The sequence below is a fragment of the Hippopotamus amphibius genome, chromosome 2 (assembly GCF_030028045.1).
Source record: "Hippopotamus amphibius kiboko isolate mHipAmp2 chromosome 2, mHipAmp2.hap2, whole genome shotgun sequence".
NCBI classification, from domain to species: domain Eukaryota; kingdom Metazoa; phylum Chordata; class Mammalia; order Artiodactyla; family Hippopotamidae; genus Hippopotamus; species Hippopotamus amphibius.
Window position 1 is genome coordinate 137,644,705 of NC_080187.1, and position 19,700 is coordinate 137,664,404.

The 19,700-nt window shown below is 51.4% G+C and overlaps 1 protein-coding gene across 3 annotated transcripts in view; it reads left to right on the forward strand.

The window, feature by feature from the left end:
* FAM174B (family with sequence similarity 174 member B) overlaps positions 1-9,443 on the forward strand; it is a 32,889-nt gene extending 23,446 nt beyond the window's left edge. Inside the window, exons 3-4 of one of the 3 annotated variants that reach the window (XR_009051427.1) lie at positions 7,632-7,723; positions 9,324-9,443. Coding sequence is in view for 1 of the 3 variants with exons in the window: in XM_057723051.1 (XP_057579034.1) it covers positions 7,632-7,635 (4 nt within the window). In the remaining 2 variants the exon portion in view is untranslated. Of the gene's footprint in view, positions 1-7,631 lie in introns of all 3 variants that reach the window. The other 2 variants (XR_009051426.1, XM_057723051.1) reach the window with 2 other exon arrangements.
* Positions 9,444-19,700: the final 10,257 nt, after the last annotated feature.

Here is a 19,700-nt window from a genome sequence, read left to right on the forward strand (position 1 = left end):
TCTGATAGTGTAAATGTGGATTCCCTTCTGTGTAGATATGTCACTTGAAACTAATAAGACTGCCTCCCTTCCCCCCAAGTCTTTCAACATTTTATCTTTTTTTTTGAAGTCTTTTTATACTCACTCTTGGCCTTTAAGTCATTGTTAAATAGAAGTGATGATGATAGGCTTCCTGTCTTGATCTTAAAGGGTGTGCTTTCAATATTGACACTAAGAGCAGTGTTTGCTATAGGGTTTTATAGATTTTCCCCCCCCAGGAAGCTTCCCCCTATTCCTAGTTTGCTAATGTCAAATTTTATTAAATTCTTTTTCCAGCTCTATTTGAGAATATTATACTTTTTCCTTTAATCTGTTAAGGTGGCAAACTTATATTCATTGATTTTTTTTCCTATTATTAAACCAACTTTGCATTCCTGAGATAAAACAAGCTTGGTCATGGTCATGTTATCTTTTATTCACATTGCTACATTCAGTTTGCTGATGTTTTGCTTAGGACTTTCTTGTTTCTCTTAGTGACTGAGATTGGTCTGCCATTTTCCTGTTTTGTAATATCCTTGTCAGGCTTTGGTAGACGTTTTCCTAGCTTCATAAAACAAGTTAGGGTGATTTCTTATTTTCCTTCTCTCTGGAATACTTAGTATCAGATTGGAATTATTTGTTTCCTTAATGTTTAGTAGAATGTGTTAAAACTGGTTGGGGCCTGATGCTTTGTTTGAAGGTTGGAAAAAACTATTGATGTCCAATACTTTGAATAGTCATAGGACTATTTAGTCTTTGTCTATATCTTCTTGGGTCAGTTTTGATGGGTTGTAATTTTTCTCGGATTTTGGCCATGTCATCTAAGTTTTCAAATGTATTGTCCTAAAGTTATTCACAACATGCTCTTTTAATCATCTTTTCATTCTCTGTTACATGTGTAGTCATAGTCCCCTTTTCATTCTCTTTTTTTTTAAAGATTTATTATTTGTTTATTTTTGGCTGTGTTGAGTCTGTTGCTGTGCACAGGCTTTCTCTAGTTGTGGTGAGTAGGGGCTACTCTTCGTTGTGATGCGCGGGCTTCTCATTGCAGTGGCTTCTCTTGTTGCGGAGCACGGGCTCTAGACTCATGGGCTTCAGTAGTTGCGGCATGTGGACTCAGTAGTTGTGACTCTCAGGCTCTAGAGGGCAGGCTCAGTAGTTGTGGCGCTGTAGTTGCTCTGTGGTATGTGGGATCTTCCCAGACCAGGGCTTGAGCCCGTGTCCCCTGCAATGGCAGGCAGATTCCTAACCACTGAGCCACCAGGGAAGTCCCACTCTTTTCATTCTTAATATTGATTTTGTTTGTCTTTTCTCCTTTTCCTTGATCAGACATTTTGTTGGATGTTTAATTTTATTCATCTGTCCAAAGAGCCAACTTTTGGTTTATTTGATCCTCTCTATCATATTCTTAAGTATTACATTAAGTATTACGTATCATCATTTTCAGTTTCGGTTGATTTCTGCTTTTCTTCCTTAAGCTTTCTTTGAGTGTGTTCTGTTCTTTTTTTTCTAACTTCTTCCATTGGATATTTAGCGCCTTCATTTTCAGCCGCCCTTTCTGGTGTAAGCATTTGTTCTCTAATCTTATCTACTTTGGCTGCCTCCTGCAGGCTTTCCTTATCACTGCCAGGCACTATCCTGCTTCCCTGTTTGTTGTGAAGGACGGACTTCAAGTGGTTCATGTGAGAAGTTGGTGCTGTTTGTGAGGATGTGAGTGAACTTGGGAGTGAGTCGCTGGACACAAGACCACTCTAGTCCTCAGGCCCAAAGACGATCGACCATTTAAAAAGACCAGATCGCAGCTTTTCTTATTACAGATGTAACATGTGGTATGGAAATTACAGATAAGAAAAAAGGAAAATAAAATCACCTTTAATCTCACTACTTAATGATAAGAGAGTGTGCGTGAGCACCTACCTGTGGAATTTTCTTTTTTACAGAAATAGAACCACGTTACACATGCCGCTTTTGAACATTTTTCCACCTGAATGGCATATCACAAACAACTCTTCAGGTCAATACGTTTGAAAGAACAAGAATTTTAAGGCCAATTTTATGTTGGCTTTAGTGTTTTTGAGAACTTCTGTGTCTGCACCTGATAATCGGTTCACAGGTCCTCGTCTTTCCTGTTTAGACATAGTTCAGCTAAAGTTTTTGATTCCCCCTGGGAAACAGACTACATTTAAATCGGATGTGGCTGAATCATGACCTTGGGTGGTTTTATGAGTCAGTACAGAGAGGAAAATCATGTTTTTGGTGCCAGGGCAGTACGGCAGTCACCTGCCTCGTGTTACATGTGCAGCTGTCCAATGACATCTCCTGACGGAGAGCCCGTGAGCATCAGCCAGGCAGGAAGTGGGGTGAAGAGAAGGCAGGCAGGGTAAGGCTTCCGTGGGCCGCCCTCCTCCCAGGTTCCCACGCCACTGGGATGTCACAACGCCTGAGGAAAGGCCTCCGATGTTTAGGGCCAGATGTGGGGAGAGAAAAGAGTCAGTGGAAATGAGTTTCCAGCTCTGTACTTAAAAGTGCTAATTGGAAAAGAAAAAAAAAGTGCTAATTGGAAGAGAGAAATGATGGCTAAATGGAGTACCGAGAGCCCAGGGATTTTGAAATGGTTCCGTGTTTCAAAAGGCGTCTGCATCTTGGCTGCGTGTGTTTTGAGCTTGGTTGACCTAGCGTGCAGTTGTGGTTGATACTGTGGGCCTCCGGGCCTCCCTGGTTTATCACCGGAGGCTTCTGTGACACCCTCCAGGCGTCCCCTGGGGAGAGGCAGATGCCGCGCTTCCAGCTGTTTGTCTGGTCGGCGGCACCAGAAGCCGCGAGAAGCGCAGCCCAAAGGTGCGCTGCTGGGAGGACAGGCGGCTCCTGCCAGTCCTGGTCCCTGCTGGGAGGGAGGGCTCAGTTCCTCCGCTTCCTAGGTCTGGAAAAGATGTGGCCCGTGGGGGTGCAGATGTGCGTTCCAGAAACGCCTGCCTCCCACCCTCTTGTGGATAGGGCTTCCGGAGGGAATATAATTAGAAACGGGTGAGATGTCCCCGGCACCTCTGGGGGCTGTGCCTGGCATCTTGGCTTTGGAACAAAAGGCGTTCGGTGGCGCTTTACAGCCAGAGGTGCCTGGAGGCTGTGGTGGGAGAGGGAGGAAACAGACGTGCCTTGCTAATTCTAGACTGAGGCCCGGGATCAGGGTCCCCATGGCCACCCTATGGCAGCGACAAAGCTAAGGCCCTGCTAAGCACACTCAGGGCAGTGACTTCTAGAGTCCTGGGGCTCGGGAGGCCCTTCAGCCCACCCCACGCTCCCTCATCTCCTGAGGATAAGGAGTGAGGCTGTTAGGAGCATCAGCGTGGGGCCGGCTGCAGAGGCAACGGACACCCTGAGCTTTGGGGGCCTGGAGGGAATGAGAGGGGACCTGGTGACCTGCAGCCTCCCCCGGGGGGCCGGAGCATCCTCCCTGGACCTGAAACAGCATCAGGGGCCATCCCTGAAGCAGTCTGAATAACTCTCTGCCAGCCCTCTGGCTTGCAGAATGCCAAGCTTATGCGTTATATATAAATGGACATCTCCTGAGGCATTTTTGTTTCTTTGAAAAGCAGTATTGGCATTCTGAGGGCAGTGCTCAGCTAAGAAATCCTGCATCTTAAAACTATTTGAGTTCTATATCTGTGAGGAGGGAGACTGTGTAAACAGGAATTTGTGTGGAGATGAAAATTTACGACTAAGTGAATCTGTTTTTTATTGAAGTCTAGTTGATTTACAATGTCATGTTAGTTTTCATTCTTTTCCCTTGGAGATTATTACAGAATATTGACTATAGGTCCCTGTGCTATATAGTAGGTCCTTGTTGGCTATCTACTTTATATAGAGTGGTGTGTATGTGTTAATCCCACACTCCTAATTTATCCCTCCCCCCTTTCCCCTTTGGTAACCATGTTTGTTTTCTATGTCTGTGCGTCTATTTCTGTTTTGTGTACACGTTCGTTTGTATCATTTTTTTCAGAGTCCACATATAAGTGATATCATGTGGTATTTCTCTTTCTTTTTCTGTCTTCACTTAGTGTGATAATCTCCAGGTCCAGCCATGTTTAAGTGATTCTGACTTAGTTTCCTGCCTACACGGACACGCAGTTTATAGTGCCGTGTAGGAATCAGGCCAAAAAGAAGTGGGGGGTGGGGGAAGGAAAACAGCACAGGAAACCCCAACTAGCAGTGCTTTTGTAACAGCTGGCCACGGTAGTTAGTCGTCCTTCTCCGTGTTCGGTGTCCTGGGATGAAAGCTGGAGGACTGCCGAGGGTCCCCCCCGCCCCCGGCACCTTGTGGTGTGGTCCTCACATCTGTCCGTCTCAGGAACACTCACACGCGCGGCCCGGCTTCTTCCCTCTGCTTCTCCATCTTTTGTTCCCCTGTGGCTGCTGTGCCGTCTTCCTGAGGTGTCCTCGTGTGTGCTGCACCAAGGGGTCAGCTGCCAGGGTTCGGGACAGGTGCTCCTGTGTGCAGGGCTCTTTCTGCTGACAGACAAGCTTCTCGTAAAACATGGGAGAGGGCCAGGTTGGGGTGTGTCCCTCTCCTTCTCTGGGATGGCTGTAACCCAGTGTCGCTGCGCAGGACCATTGCAAATCTGAAGGGAATAAGCATGGGTCATGGCACCTAAACGTGTCTTCATGTCACCTGGAGTGGACAGGGAGGGTGGGAGTGGGGTCAGCGTGGACCCCCGCTTCTGATTGATCGTCATGACAAAGCAGGGATGTCAGTAGCAGTTTGCCTGTTCTGGAGGAGGGAAAGGGGGCCCGGAGAGCCCTCTTAGAAATCTCTGCCCGTCACCTTTTACGTGTGCCCTGCTTACTGCGTGCGCAGGGTGGGTAAGCCTGGCCCTGCTCTCCGGGAGCTCGCGCTGAGACAGGGAGACAGACAGGAACACGGCCTCTTACGAGAGGACCTGGTAAGCACCACAGGGAGGAAAGAACAGGGTGCTGTGGGCAGCTGGCGGGGCACATCTCCCTGGCAGCTCTTCCCAGAGGAGGTGATACTTACAGGGGGTTTGGAAGGACTGGGGAGTGAGCCCAGAGCGGATTCATGGGCAGGGAGGAGTGAGGGCAGGTGAGGAAGAAGTCCTGGCACGTTGACAGGTGCCACTTTGAGCGGGTGTAGGGCTAACCAGGTGAGCTGCAGCTGTGAGCTTGTCCCCCCAGGGCCCTCCCCGGGGGAGAACCCCAAAGCTTCATGGCCTCAGGGGAACAGCGGGATGAAATGAAGCAAGCGGGGACTTTAGAGCCCGCCTCCTCACCCCGGTCCCCGTGTCGGTTTTCCCCAGAGCTTCCCGAGTCACAGTCACGCCGGAGAGTCTGAAGGGCAGCCAGCCACACCGCTCAGACTCGAGATCCAGGGCTACTGCGCCCCGAGGTACGGGCACGCGCCCGGAGCAGCTGCCCCCCGTGGGGTGGGCGAGAGGATCTGTTTCCTTTTCCAGGAGCGGCCGCGGAGGTTTCGTTCTGCCGAGGAGGGAGCCTGAGGAAGCGGGTGTGCTTGATGATGGGTGGTGGCTCCCCTCCTCCTGCTCCGTTTCCACCCACGGGCTGCGCGTGTGCGCGTGTGCGCGTGTGTGGGTGTTTATTCCTGGAAGCACGAGGAGTGTCAGCGGCTGCACGGGGGGCATGGGGTGCAGGCGAGGAACCTGGCACAGCACCCCAGGGCGTGCCCTCGGGGCACCCGGAAGACACAGTTCAACACAATGGCAATTTTGAGACGCCCTCGAAGCGGACGTTTCAGCGCATCGGCGCTATGGGAAAGTTCGCATCTCTGGGAATGCTGACGGTCCGCTTTTTCCAGATTCAGCAGGCTCGCTGTCGTCTGCTTATGTTCATATGCACACCTGCTCAGTGGTGGCTCTTGGGAATCGGGTCCGTTGACTCTGGTCAGATTCTTGGCTTTTGAAAGCTTTGCTGCTCTGTCTCCAGTCCCCTGGCCCCTGCCCCTCACGCTCAACATGGACCTTGTAGTGGGATGCAGCGGAAGGCCTGACTGTGGGGTCAAGGCCGCTGGGAGTCTTAACATTAGAGGTCCTCAGGCTGCATCTGTAGAGTGAGGGTGAGTGCCTGGGCTGCATAGATGTCAGTCAGTGGGGGTGAGCCCCCCGCTCCCCAGCCTAGAGGAGGGGGCGCTTGGGTGCCCCAAGAAAGCCAGCCCTCACAGCGTGCATGTGGCAGTGGGGATTTGTCTTTTTCTCCCTCTGATCTGTTGAGTAGGGGACCCTAGTGGTATCCTCGTATTCGAGGATGCCCATGTCTGTTGTGTTTTTTTTTTAATTTGGAAATAATTTCAAACTTAAAAAAAGTTGCAAAACAGTGTAGGGAACACCCAAATACCCTTTACCTAGATTTTCCTATGTTAATGTTTTGCCTCATTTGCCTTATGGCAGCTCTGGGTGTGTGTTCGGATGTTTTTTTTCTGAACCAATCGAGGGTAAGTTACATATATCATGTCCCTTTTCCCTCAGTACTTAAGTGTGTATTTCCTAAAAATGGGATGTCCATATCTTTCAGTAATTAGTTACCTGATATTTATATTTGGGATCATATAACATCATGAAAAGAAGTTGATTATTTTATAAGTTCTATTAAGTCCCCACTATTTTTCCATGTGAGTATATAATGCCTATGTTCAAACATTAATAGATGATGGGGACCTCTCAGATTTTCCCTCCTTTTCTAAGTCCCTGGATGATGTCCTGAATAGATTTAGTTTTTCAACTTTCACTCATTGCACGAATATCTCTCATGCCCCCTTATCATTGTCCGACACTGTGCTTGGTGCTGGGGTTTAAAGGTGAACGAGTGCAGACGAGGGTGTCGCCTGCAGGGAACTCCCAGTGGAAGCAAGAGACAGACATGAATCAGATAATTACATAAACCAGGGATCATAACCCATAAACCAGGGGCAAATCCAGCCCACTGCCTATTTTCATACGGCTCCCGAGCCAAGAATGATTTTTACATTTTTGATAGTTGAAAAAGAATCGAAAGAAGAATAACATTTTGTGACATGTAAAAATTAAATGCAATTCAAACCTGTGTCCACAAATAAAGTTTTATTGGGACACAGCCATGCCAAGCATTTCTAGCAGCAGGGTTGAGCAGTTGCCGCAAAAACTAGAAGACCTGCAAAGTCAAAAATATTTAGTATTCTCTGGACTTCTACAGGGAACGTTTGTCATGCCCTGGTGTAAACACCCACAGAAGTGCTAGAGGGTTACAAGGAGAAGAGAGGTGGTGTACTACGAGTCTGTGTGGGGACCTAGGAAAGGATCCCAAGCTGGGAGCTGAGGGAAGTGAAGGCGTTACCTGGAGGAACGTGTGTGTGTGTGTGTTCCAGGCAGCACGTTCAAAGGTCCTGGGGTTGAGGAGAGTGGAGTTTTCAAGGACTGAAAAGACGGCTTGTGTGGTGGGGACAGAGATGGGGGTGAGAGAGCAGGAGGCACTGCTGGAGGGGCACGGAGAGGGGTGTCAGCTGCCCTGCTAGGACGACAGCGTGGCCTGGAGGATGGACGTGGTTAGGGAGGGGTTACAATGGGTGTGCGGCTCTGCCAGAGGCCACTGACTTGTTCTTCCTCTTCTTTTAGGTAAACCCTGTTCTCCAGCATGTTGGCATCCTGTGGAAAGTTGGTCAGCTGCAGCTGGGGGTGTGAAGGATCTGGAAGCTGTCCCGTCCGAGGTGTTGAAACCAAAACAAACATTATTTATGAAACCCTGGCACAGTTGTGTGTGTGGAACGTCGGCTCCGAGTGTCACTGCAGGAGACACCACCCTCCGGACACCCCTTAAAAATATCACCCTTTCTTTGATCCTCAAGAGGGCTTTTGCCTTGCAAAGGGGCAAGGGGTAGAAACATGCTGATTTTAAAAATAATTTTAAAGCAACTGTCGACAAAAGTAAAAGAGATCAGAAGTTATCAAGAACCTAAAAAGAGGCTAAAGGATATTCAGTGACATATTTAGGGTTTCTGACAGTCTGTACTCCTGGATCTACAATGTTTTAGACATCTGACCCTTCGCGGTCTTTCTGGGCTTGCCTGAGCTCTGGCCTTTTGTTGGTAGTGGCTGCGTGACATTTCAGAGTGCAAGGGCTCAGAGCTGCTCAGCTTGTAGCAGATGTAAACACGTCCTATGGCTCCTTTTCTTTTTTCCAAAGGGTTCGGCAGAATTAGGCAAGGCTAGGTCACAAAGAATTCTGAATATCGGAGAAACCTATACCTGTGTGTGTGCATGTGTGAGCATGTGTGTGTGGTGTATACGTGTGTGTGTGTATGTACATGTGAGATAATTTCTCCATCTCTAAGGAGAAAAGAAAGTGCTTGGCAGCCTTTGGTTAGTAACATCTGTTGTGTGTTTCTCTGCCTGTCACTGTTCTGCATTGTTGGTCTTAGAAATGGAATTTAAAAAAAAATCACTGTGATAATTTAAATGAATGGTGATTTGGTTGGCTGAAAAAAGCCCACTGCCAGGAACTATGTTTGCAGTTGGACCAGGCCAGGCTGGCCTAGGAACCCACCTGGACCCAGGAAGTTACTGCAGGAAGGCCCCTCCTGCAGGTGGGGCTGGGGCTTTGGGTGCTGGTATCTCACAGCTCGAGTGCCGGACACTTGCCGGCTTCTGGAAGCAGGGCCCTGGGCTGACTTCTCAGGATGATAGAGGCCTCCCGTTTCACTGTTTCCCCAGGGTTATTTGCGAATTATCCTTCTGCTAAAGTCTCCTAGCAGTGCCTTTGGGGCCAGGCGACTCTGTTCTCTCTGGAAAGGTGTTTTGTTTTCTTTTGTTTTGTGTTTGATCTCCTCTTTTGTGGCATTCTGCAGGGTTTGCATATTTTCCTGTTTATTGTCTCTTCCACTGCTGGGGATGAAAACTCTAATATCTTGCCCTGCTCGCCCCTATTTTCAGATTTTTCAGTTTCCTGAGAAGGGGCTGTCCTGCTTTGGGGTCCCCTGTTTCCCAAGACCCACTGGGCATGGGTGCTCAGCAGCCCTGGCCCATCAGGCTGGCACTTCAGCCTCTGGGGAAAGGAGGATGCCCGGGGCAGCCACTCTGAGGACAGTGGCCTGCTGCTCCTCAGCTGCCTTCTGTGATCTTGCTGCTTTTGTTGACTTTCCTTCTCCCTTTCTCCGCCCTGTGTGCCAGAGGGGTGGGCCTGCCTTCTCTCTCCCCTCCACCGTGTGCTCATGCGCCAGGGTGGTGACTAACCAGGACGGGCCACCTAGCAGCTGTGCGCCCTCGGGACCTTTGAACTGGAACTGCGGTTCCCACTTGCCTTCCCTACAGCCGTGGGTGGACCTTCTGCCGAGAAGCTGGATTCCTCTGCGCGACGCACGAACACGGGCCTCTGTCTGCCAGGTGCTCGCCCCACCGAGGATGACCTTCCAGATGCCAGGGCTTCGGCACGCAGGCTCTTAAATAAAAATTCCTTCTGGGGTGAAGCATGTGTGGATCGGTTTGGTTGTTTTCTGAGACAGAGGCCAGCAAGCTGCCTTCTCCTGATAGGGGATGGGGGCCCAAGGGTTGGAGGAGGGCAGAGTTGGGGCCCAGGGGGAGGTCCCTGGTCCCCAGGGGTTTAGGAAAAACCCCAGGGGCAAGGCATACTCGCTGGTGGAGGGGTGGCAAGGTGAGGCAGGCTGGCCTGGAGTTGCCCAGCTGGGCCACCTCCTGGCTGGGTCCCTTTGACTGAGATCCTGAAATCCCCATGTGGGTGTGCGTGAGTGTGAGCTGAATGAGAGCAGGTGCCCGTGGTGGGTGCTGGATGACGGGATGTCACTGTGTGGCACACCCGGCAGGGGTTCAGGGAGCCACCAGCCACAGTGTGGGGCTGGTTGGGTAACAGAGGTGAATGGGACGGGCACGCTTCTGTCTTCTCAGGCTGCCGGAACAGGAGGGAGAGGAGGTTTGCCCCTGGAGCCCATCACGGCCATCCTCTGTTGATTACAGTGTCTGCCACTGTAGAGCATTGCTACTATTTTTTGCGCTTTTAATCGGTTCCAGATGCTGTCTTATGTGCTCAGGCTCTGGAGCCTGACTCGAATCTACCATTTGCCACCGGCGGGACCTTGGGCCTGGCTCTTAACCTCTCTGTGAGCCCCCCTTCTCACCTGTAGTAACACCCACCTCGTCCGGGCACTGTGAAGTGAATGCGTTTAATATCTGTAAAGTACTTACACCACCGCCAGGCACCTGGCAGCACTCTCAAGTAGCTTCAGTGAACTTTTCTGCTTCATGAGTGAGCACACCAAGGCTTTGGTAACAGCCTGGCTTGGATCTGAAGCCCTGGGTGCTCTTGCCATCCGGTGGCGGGGGTCGGATCAAGCTCGGGGGGCCGGGTCCCACCCGGGCCCCTCTGCCTGTAGGTCCTGCCACAGCGACAAAGTTCTGTGGGATTCCAGAGGCTCAGAGAGAACTGGGGAGGGGTGCGGCCAGGGGTCCCCCCGTCATGGGCAAGGCGTTTGTGGTGACCGGTGCTGGGGAGCGTGGGGTCCTGGGCAGAGGGGGGAAGGGAGGGTGGGGTGGGGAGAGGAGGCTTCAGGGGGCCTTCCTTTGCCTGCATGATCCAGCTCCTCTGCGAAGACAAGTTCTGTTTCTTAAAAGCAGAGGGAGTTGGGCCTCGGGGACGCAAAGTTGGGCTGGAAGGAATATCAGACCTGGGTGGGATGGCTTCCTCCCTCCGATGCCTCCCTCTTTTTGTTCTTTTCATGGGCACTTCAGAGGGGCCAACTTTCAGGTGAAATGGGCCCACTGTCCAAAGGGATCCCACAGCCCCGGCGTTCCTGCCTTCCTCGCTCGGTGAAGATTAGATGTTCCTTAACTGGGGGCACCCTGATTCCGAAGACCCGGTTCCCATTCTTTTACGAGCGTCCGGGGCCTTGTCCGGTCACGTGTCCAGTGTGGACTTTGGAAGGTGTGACCGCTGTAGAGACACGGTCTAGTCCGGGGTCTAAAATAGGACTGGAAGTTATGAGAAAACATTTCAAGCTGATTTAAATAGCAGAATTTTGATTAAAAGTGGATTTATTATAAAAGCGATGTTTTCACGGGTGACATTTTGGAAGACAGATAGTTAATTATAAAGGATTTAAAACCAGTTATCCAGATAATAATAACCCTTAACAGCATTTTGGTGTTTTCCCTCCCTCCCTTCCTTCCGTCACTTATCTGCATTTATCATTTGCAAACATTTATTGAATGCCCACTCATGTCGGGCTCTGTGTTAATTGGAAGGCTTGAGAAGTTGAGTCTGGGGGGAGACCAGACACGTGACCTAGAGGGATGATAGAGCCTAAAGGGCTGTGACAGGGATGCAGGGGCCTCGGAAGCCTTGACAAGGGAGGGGCCAGCTCTGCTTACACTACGAGTGACCTCTGGACTTCTATGTGAGGGCCTTTTCATGTTTTTCTCTACACATTTGGGTCATATAACCTGATTTTCTCACTTACCATGATGAGTGTTTCCTGGTGTCCACAAATATTTAGGACGGTTTTAAAGAGAGCCTTAGCATTTTATTTTATAGAATTGCATCACTGACAGACCCTGTCTCTGACCTGTACTGGCCAAAGCAAAGGACAAGTGCAAGTGCAAGGAGTGAGGCCCCTGGGGTCTGAAGCAGACCCCAAGGAGAGCTCAGACGACAGCTAGTTTCCTTTCCTCCTTCTCCTCCTCTCCTTTAGGCCCCTTTCGATATTTCAGCCTGAAGCCTGGGGAAGGATGAAGTCGGCCTGAGCATAGAGCCCAGCTCACCATGGTCCGGCATCACCTCCACTCGTGGCCAGGCCCGGCTGTCACCACCCTGGCTGAGCAGCTCAGTGACCATCCTCACGTCCCTGAGTGGGGCGCCTGTCCAGGGAGGGCAGAGTGCGCAGGGGCTCCTGACCCGCGGTAGACCCATCAGAGCCCCACCAGTGTCGCCTCAGCACGAGCCCTGATGTGCGGTGGTCCTGACATGCGGAGGGGGTCAGAAGCGCTGGTCTCCCCGAGCCCTATCCTTGAAGCAGCTGTCGTGTGAGGTTTGGATTCAGTTTTACTTGTTCTCAGGTGTCCATCCGCTGGTCCCTGCACCACTGACTTGGGATGCCGCCTTGGTCATGCACTAAGTTCTATATCACAGTTTTATGTTCAAAGCTTTTGCATCTTACCTCTATGGTATTCATCCTTGGGACGGGGTCCTAGGACCTGGAAAGAGGCAACCCGATGCCCGCACCCCAGGATGGAGCACTGCCGAGCAGGAGGATGCCGGGACGTGAAGGCTGGGGGTTCAGGCTGCGGGTTCAGGCTGCAGGGTGCCGGGGGTTCAGGCTGCAGGGTGCCGGGGGTTCACGGAGTCCAGCAGCGTCATTCTACACTTGAGGAAACGTGGGCTCCCAGAGTTTATGGGAATTCCAACTGTTTCCTCCACAGGAGGGTCAATTCCCTCTGAGCCTGGAGCATCTGCACCCAGAACCCTAAGCAAGACTCAGCAGGATGCCGCCGGCTTCCTCTTTCTCCGGTTCTTCTACACCTGTGCCTCATGGCTTTCCTGCCCGCCTTGGGGGGATGCCGAGGGGTGTGTTGGGGGGTACCCCTCCTCCACTGGAGAGGGGCAGAGAGTGGATTCAGACCCACCTATAAAAACCCCTTAGATTCACAATGCGGTGCCACCCAGGGAGACCACCGTCAGGTGCTTCCCAAAGCAGTAAGCTCAGTGACTAAAGTGCCCAGGAGTCTGAAAGCCTTGAACTTCACCAAGGGGGACCTAAAAGCACCACAAGTGGCGACCCCAGCATGCTGGCCATGGCCACCCCCGGCTTCTGCTGCTGGGGCTTTAGCAGTCTGGAGGCCCCACCAGGGCACACCCAACTGGGGGCAGGAGGAGGTGCCAGGGTCCCAGTGGGCCCCACTGTGAGGTGGACGGAGGCCAAGGCCCTGAAGATGCATGAGAACTCACCACGGGAGCCCAGAAAGAGTCAGCAGGCCTGTGGCCCAAGACCCTGCATTTCCAACAAGCTCCCAGGAGAGGCTGCATCTTGTAGAGCAAGATTGCAGGCTGACTTTTCCCTGCACGCTGCTTTGCCACCACTCCGTGGCTTTCTGAATTCTGGCCCCGGCGGTTTAGGCCAGGGCCCGGCATCGCACTGGACCTGCCCTGCTCCTGCAACAGCCCTTAGTTACTGTGGTGCCTCCTGGGTGTCCTGGTCCGAGGGTCACCCGTGCTGAGCCGTCCCAGTTACTGGAGGCCAGAAGGCCGGGGTGAGGATGTCACTTGCGCCCAGGAGGAGAGCGGGGTCTTGGTGGGGTGACAGTTTCCTCCCCACACCCAAGAGAACCACCCTGTTTGGAGGGTCAGGGTTTCCAGGATCTTGGGTACCCGGGAAGATGGCCCTGATGTCTGAGGAAGGGTCAGATAGTCTGAGAGGATGGTTGGTTTTCAACCCACATGGCTATTCGGCTCTTCCTGGTGAACAGGAAAAAAAGTTCAAAAAGTACTACAGAGTTTCTTCTCCTTCTCAGCAACCAACAGGTGAAAAAGCTCCAGTTCAGGAAGAGAGGGTTTCGGTCATGAGGAAACCAGACGCCCCCTGCAGGGGCCACTTGGTACTGCAGGCCAGGTTTTCCAAGGGGAAATCTTGCAGTGGCCTCCGTGCCAGCTGGGGCACTAGTGCCCTCCATGTGTGACAGGGGCAGGTCCCAGGCAAAACGAGCCACGGGTGGGATTGCTAGGAATCGGTTGGGCATGGAAAGGCCAGAGCTTGGGGAAGTGATACTGGTGAGAGTTAAAAGATGATGTTGCAAGACTCTAGGATTTGTGGTGTGAAAGTTTGGTTTGGGGCGAGAGTAAGACGGGATATGGTGTAATGATAGGGTTTTAGGCCACATTCGGTCACTATCTATCCAGGGGAATGAGGACCACGGAGAGGATGAATACAGCAACGTATTTGGAAACTAGGCAAGCAGCGATGCAGATTAGCTGAAGGAAGATATCGACACAGCAGAGAGAAAGTGCTCCAGAACCTTCAGTGACAATGTAGAAAATGCTACAAGTTCACACTTTGCAAGTAGAGGTGAGGAATCATGAAACCAGTGCCAGAGGATGGTAGACAGGTGGGCGGGGGATTTAAAATGCCCCGAAGAAATGCCCATGGGATACACCAAATATGTTAAAAGTGTGTGGGGGTCTAAAATGGTGTAAGAGAAAAAATAAAGAGGTAGACAGGTGGCTGTTTACCTGTCTGAGCGGGGTCGGGAGGACCGCAGGGTGATGGCCCCTTGGCCTGACTCCCAGGAGAAGCGGGCAAGGAGGACCCGTGGCAGGCGGGAGTGACCTGGCTCAGAAACCTTGTGAGTGCCATGAACTGGGGGGGAGGGGGCGTGAGTGGTACTGAGTGGACACTTTGGGGTGGCACGGATCTCCACCCAGTGAGACAGAGATAGCTCTCTTTGCGAAGGGCACGGTGGCACGCATGCCGCCTTTGTGCACTTGAGAAGACGGAGGGGGAGGAACTTGACAGCAAGTTCGCACACGAGAAAAGCAGCGTGAGCATCGAGAGGCTCCCCCCTCTCTCCCCGCAGATGAGCTCATCTGCTGCATTTGCCGCTGGCGTGCCCCCAGGCCCCCCTGTCTCTCTCCAGGGTCCCCTGGGCTTTCCCCACCCAACTCCTCCCAGGCCCTGACGTCATCCACACCATTTCTGATTCCGTGCCTGTCCTCCTCCTCTCCCCTCCCTGCCCCCACCTGGCTGCTCACGGGTCCTGGTCACTTCTCCGGCCGTGGTAGGTCTCAGGACTTCCTTCACGCGCACAGCCCCTGCTCCTGTCCTAGTCCTCCCCTCTGGAGCCTAAACTGCAGGGTTTCCTAACTGGTCTCGCGGCCCCTAGGCGCCCCCCTGCTCTACCCACCTTCAGGGGCTGGGGTGGGGGTTGACGCAGGGGCTCCTTTGGTCAATAAACCTTCAGTGGCTCCCCATTGCCAACAGATTAAAAGTCCAAACTCTTTAACTCAGCTTGGGAGGCTCTCGGCAGCCCGCTCCCGGCCCCTCCTGCCTCCGCCTCCTCCTCCCATTGCCTGCCCAGCCCTTTTGTGTGTGTCCAGGCAGCCTCCTCAACCATCCCTGGGAGGGCCACACGCCCTCCCTTTCCAGCCCAGATCCAGTTCAAGCTCCACGTTTACGTGGGGATGCTGCCCGCCAGGAGGGCCGTGGCGACCCTCTGCAGAGGTGTGTATTCCCCGGGGTGGCCAGGCCCTGTTGGGACTGAAGATCTAGGGAGCTCAGCATCAACCCCCCTCTGCGTGCTCTCTTTGGAGGCCCGAGGGCTTGTGACCGCGGGATCATCTCGGCCTTCTGGTTTCTTTCTTCTCTACATCTTCTCTCTCTGTTTACCAGGTCACCCTGGGTGTAAGGTGCCATCCGAACTCGATCACATAAAATATTTGGGGGCAGGGTTTTGACTTTCTGGGGGAACAGGGGGCTGTTCTGGGAGGGCTAACCGTGTGTACCGCAGGCACACCTGCACACACTTTCACAAGGGGGCTTTGGATATTCCTGCTTTTAAACATTCGTTCTGTCCTTTTTGATGCTGTAACGTCCCCTTGGCCCCAGGTCAGCGTCCAGCCTCATGCTCTTGCCAACGCTGTGTTCGCCCACCCTCTCTTGCCTCTGTGTACTCCTCCCATCCCTTCCCCTCAAACAAAAAATAATCTAAATCCCCCTGCTTGTTACTTGCAGTTCATTCACCCGCTTCTCAGAGCCTTGGGATGGTCCAGTTCAGGCTCTCGGGACCTCACCTCCTGCCAGAAGCCCTGAACACACTCTCCCCGACCTGCCCTGCCCCAAGCAAACGGCACTCTTTCTCTCAGAAGGTGCCGTTATTCAGACGTTCCCCAGGTACTTGTTGACATAACTGCAAGGTCCTCAGAGCGCTCACTGGCCCAGCCTTCCCCATGATACTCCAGCTGCCGGATGACCATGGATTGTTAACTGTTTTTTTTTTTTTTTTTTGTGCCAAGTCTGGGCACTTGGGTGGAGGGACAGTGATCACTTTTAGTAGTGACAATGACGGTAGTATGAGGGCCTGGCGGTGAGTGACTTTGGAAGTGTTTTTAGAGCGAAAAATAGTTAACCAGCATTTTACTGTAAGAGTACTCTGAAAGCCCCTGGTGATCCAGACACCTGAAAAGTCTTGTACAAAAGGAGGAGACAAAAGAAGAGGAAAATGAGGTGAGCTAAAGGGAGGGGCTCCCAGTATTTGTAAAGGAAGGGGAAGTCCATCACTGCAGCAAAAGCAGCGGTGAATCTCTGAAGCTGACTGTCTCTGGGCTTCATAGGAAATGCTGTGATTTCATTCATTCACCCTACTCTGTGCCAGACACTGTTCTAGGAACTGGGAACACCCTAGTGGACAAAACAGACTTAGCTTCGGTTTCCGTGGAATTTATACTAAGCAAACATCAAGCCAATAAAAATCCTGCCATGCTGCTGAGAGTGCTAAGGGATGATGGGTGGTGGTCAGCCCTGAATAGAATTTGAAGGGACAGGAAGGGACTCAGGCTGGATGAGGGAGGACCCAGAGTGAGGCTCAGGTGAAATGGTGCCAGGTGGGATGTGTCCTGAAACCATCATAGGGGCTCTTTTCCTATCAAAGAGGCTGGAGCTGGTTTCCTAGCGTCAGACACCCGCTCTGGGACAGGGCTACCTGATTCCCAAGACACCCTTATGACTCCTTGCAAAAAAAATGTAGGTGAAGAGGGTGATGGGTTTTAATGGTTCTAAGTGGGATTCTTAAATTTCACTTGGCAAAAGAGGCCTCCAACAACAATACAGTTGATTTTGTAGAGACCCTGCATCTGGATCCAGTTTCATCCCAGAGAAGGGCACAGTGAGGGCTTGTTGCAGCATGGCGAGGGGTCAGGTTTGTGTCTGCCCCCAGCTCAGACGTCTCAGCATCCCTGCCAGGTGACTCCTATGAGTCGTTTTAAGGAGGGTGACCTGCCAGGAGTTCCTGGTGAGGAAGGAGTTATGGGATGGCTCTTTCTTTGTAGGAAAAGTTAGAGGCCTAGGGTGATGCTCTCTTCTTCCAGAGGAGACTTTTCTCTGCTTCTGGCACTCCTGGACGGAACCACCATAATCCAAGTTCACAGCCGGAGGTCCCCTGAATCAATTCGATGACAGGAAGCTGAGCTGCAAGTCCACGGGGGGCTGGCTCCTTCTGGTTCACCTTTGCTCTGAGAGCGTTGCCCTTCAGGGTCAGGGTAAATGAAGGAGGTAGGGGAGGCATTGCTAGGGTCCCCAACTTTGGTGGCTTTTGTCTACAAACCCATTGGAAGCACAGCTCAGTTTCTGAGATTTATCTGAATCCACCGGTGCCCTCAGGCAAAAGCAGCTTTGAGAGCTGGGTTTACTGTTCTGGGTTCTCTATGACTCTGCCCAGCAAACTCCCCACTATCTTGTTATCTCTTTGATGCCTTTAAGAAGATTGTTCATTTTATAGTATTCTTTTTTTTTTTTAAATAACTGTCTTCAGGAGATGGTTTCAAAGGCCTAGTGGGGCCATTTCCACTTAGGGAAGTCTTAGTTACTACTTTGGTACCTCCTTGCCATGAGGCTTCTTGCCCGCTTCAGAGATGCCCACCCTGGAAAGACAGCATCTACCAGAGCTGGGGTGGGGGAAGGGCAGAGGGAGGCAGGCTGGGCCCTGGGGCAGGGGCGGAGCCTGGCGCATCTGGGCCTTTGGGGCAGGAAGAACGTAGAGGGACAGCCTCAAGTCAGAGGCCTGCCCTCCTTTCCAGGAGGGTTTGAAGGGTCCAGCAGCTGGGCCACCCAAGGAAGCCTCTAGAACTGGCACCTTCGTTCACCAAGTCTGTGTTTCTCTCAGGGACTCTGGGGTTAGGAACAGCCCAGAAGGAAAGAAGAGGAGTCAGGAGTGCTGGAGGGGCCTGCAGAGCTCAGAAGGTCAGAGGAGGGATCAAATTGCCTGCAGCTATAAAGAGCCCACATATTTTTAGGGGACTCCCACCTAAGCCTTTGGTAGGGTATTCTGTGTTTTGTTTTGTTTTGTTTTTACCCCTGAACTTAGGCAATGTTATAAAAAGAGAGGCCCAAGTGGAAATTAAATTACATTTACATTTCTTCAAATTCACTCCAATTATTTTCCCATATACTTATATGTGTATTCTGTCGTCTATCTGTCATCTATCTATCTATCTATCTATCTATCTATCTATCTATCATCTATCATCTATCTATCTATCATCTATCTATGTTGTGGTCAGCTTATGCCTTCTGACCCATGGCCTGCTTCTGCCATGTCTCACAGGCACCTGTGCCAAAGATCCCTTCTTTGGCAGCGAATACATTGCATTTAGGTCTCTCTTGTTAATATCAGATGATGAGAAAGAGAGAAGCAATGAGAATTCTGAGTCTGGAGGGTCCAGAAGGCTGCCGGGTCCTCAGGAGGCTTGAATTGAGCCCGGGGAGACATTGGGACAAAAGTCGAGGACAGGAATTTTTTCTCTTTGGACTCAAATGCTGCACACTCTGCAATGTAAGTCATCACCACAAAAATCCACACTTTTTGCAAATTTATAAAGTCCTTTGTAAGCTTCCTTTGGTTGAATCTGAGGTTTCTGCCATGTCTTGGTCCTACAGCATTGCTGAGGGCACGGATGGGTTTCCTGAGGAACGTACTGTCGTTTATCTGAACATTCTCCTCTCCTGGGACATTTATGTGCCTTCCAAGTGTTCATTGTTATAATTAATGCTTTCAAAAATCTCCTTTTGCAAGCATTTTATGATTGTCTTCTCTTATCATTTCTAAGGATAGATTCCTGAGAAATGGGATCTTGGGGCAAGCGTTTTTGGTTATATTGTATACCATTGCTCTTGTATTTTCTACAGAGTTCAGCTTATACTCCAGGAAGCCACAGATGATAACATGAGTCTCACCCAGGCACCCCTGTTAATGTGCCTTGTCTTGATTCCATACTTCCTAACCCTATTGTCAACCCCAAGTGTGTCCTGGAGACAGCTCAGGAGGAGAGAGGAGTCAGGATTGTTGGAGGGTCTTGCAGACCACAGAGGGTTAGAGAGAAAGTGCGGATACCAGGGAGGTATACCTACAGCCCACTCTGATGGTCCCTGGGATGGAGCCTTTCTCTCTCTTTTTTTTAACGATTACCTTGGCCTTGGAGTTTATCAGTTTTAGATACCAAGGAAAACCAGGCTTCTGAGCTTGCAAAGCCAGGGTGGAAACCCTCCCCCTCCTCTGGTCCTCCCATGGCCTCTAGGGAGAAGGATGCCCTTTGGTAGTGAGCCAGCTGGCCTTTCTGGTAACCATGCCTTTGGCAGCTCAGCTCTCAGTGACATCCCTCAACTACATAGTTGCACAGCTCTGGATTTATTCATTCATTCATTCATTCATTTCACAAATATTCACTGCGCACTTACTGTGTGTGAAGTCCTGTTTTGAGCATGGGGGACGCACCAGCCTATAAAGCGTATCAAACAAGGCCTGCCGGGCTAGACTTCATAGTCTCAGGAACGTTTTCCTGCATGGGGATAACGTTAGGAATCTTTCACTCGTTTAAGCCCTCGGAATAGGATTTCCCTCTCCCTCGGCTACACAATCCCCCCCTCCTCCTGGGCGGACTTCTCCTGAACAAGGTTGGCTCCCTCCAGGACTCGTATT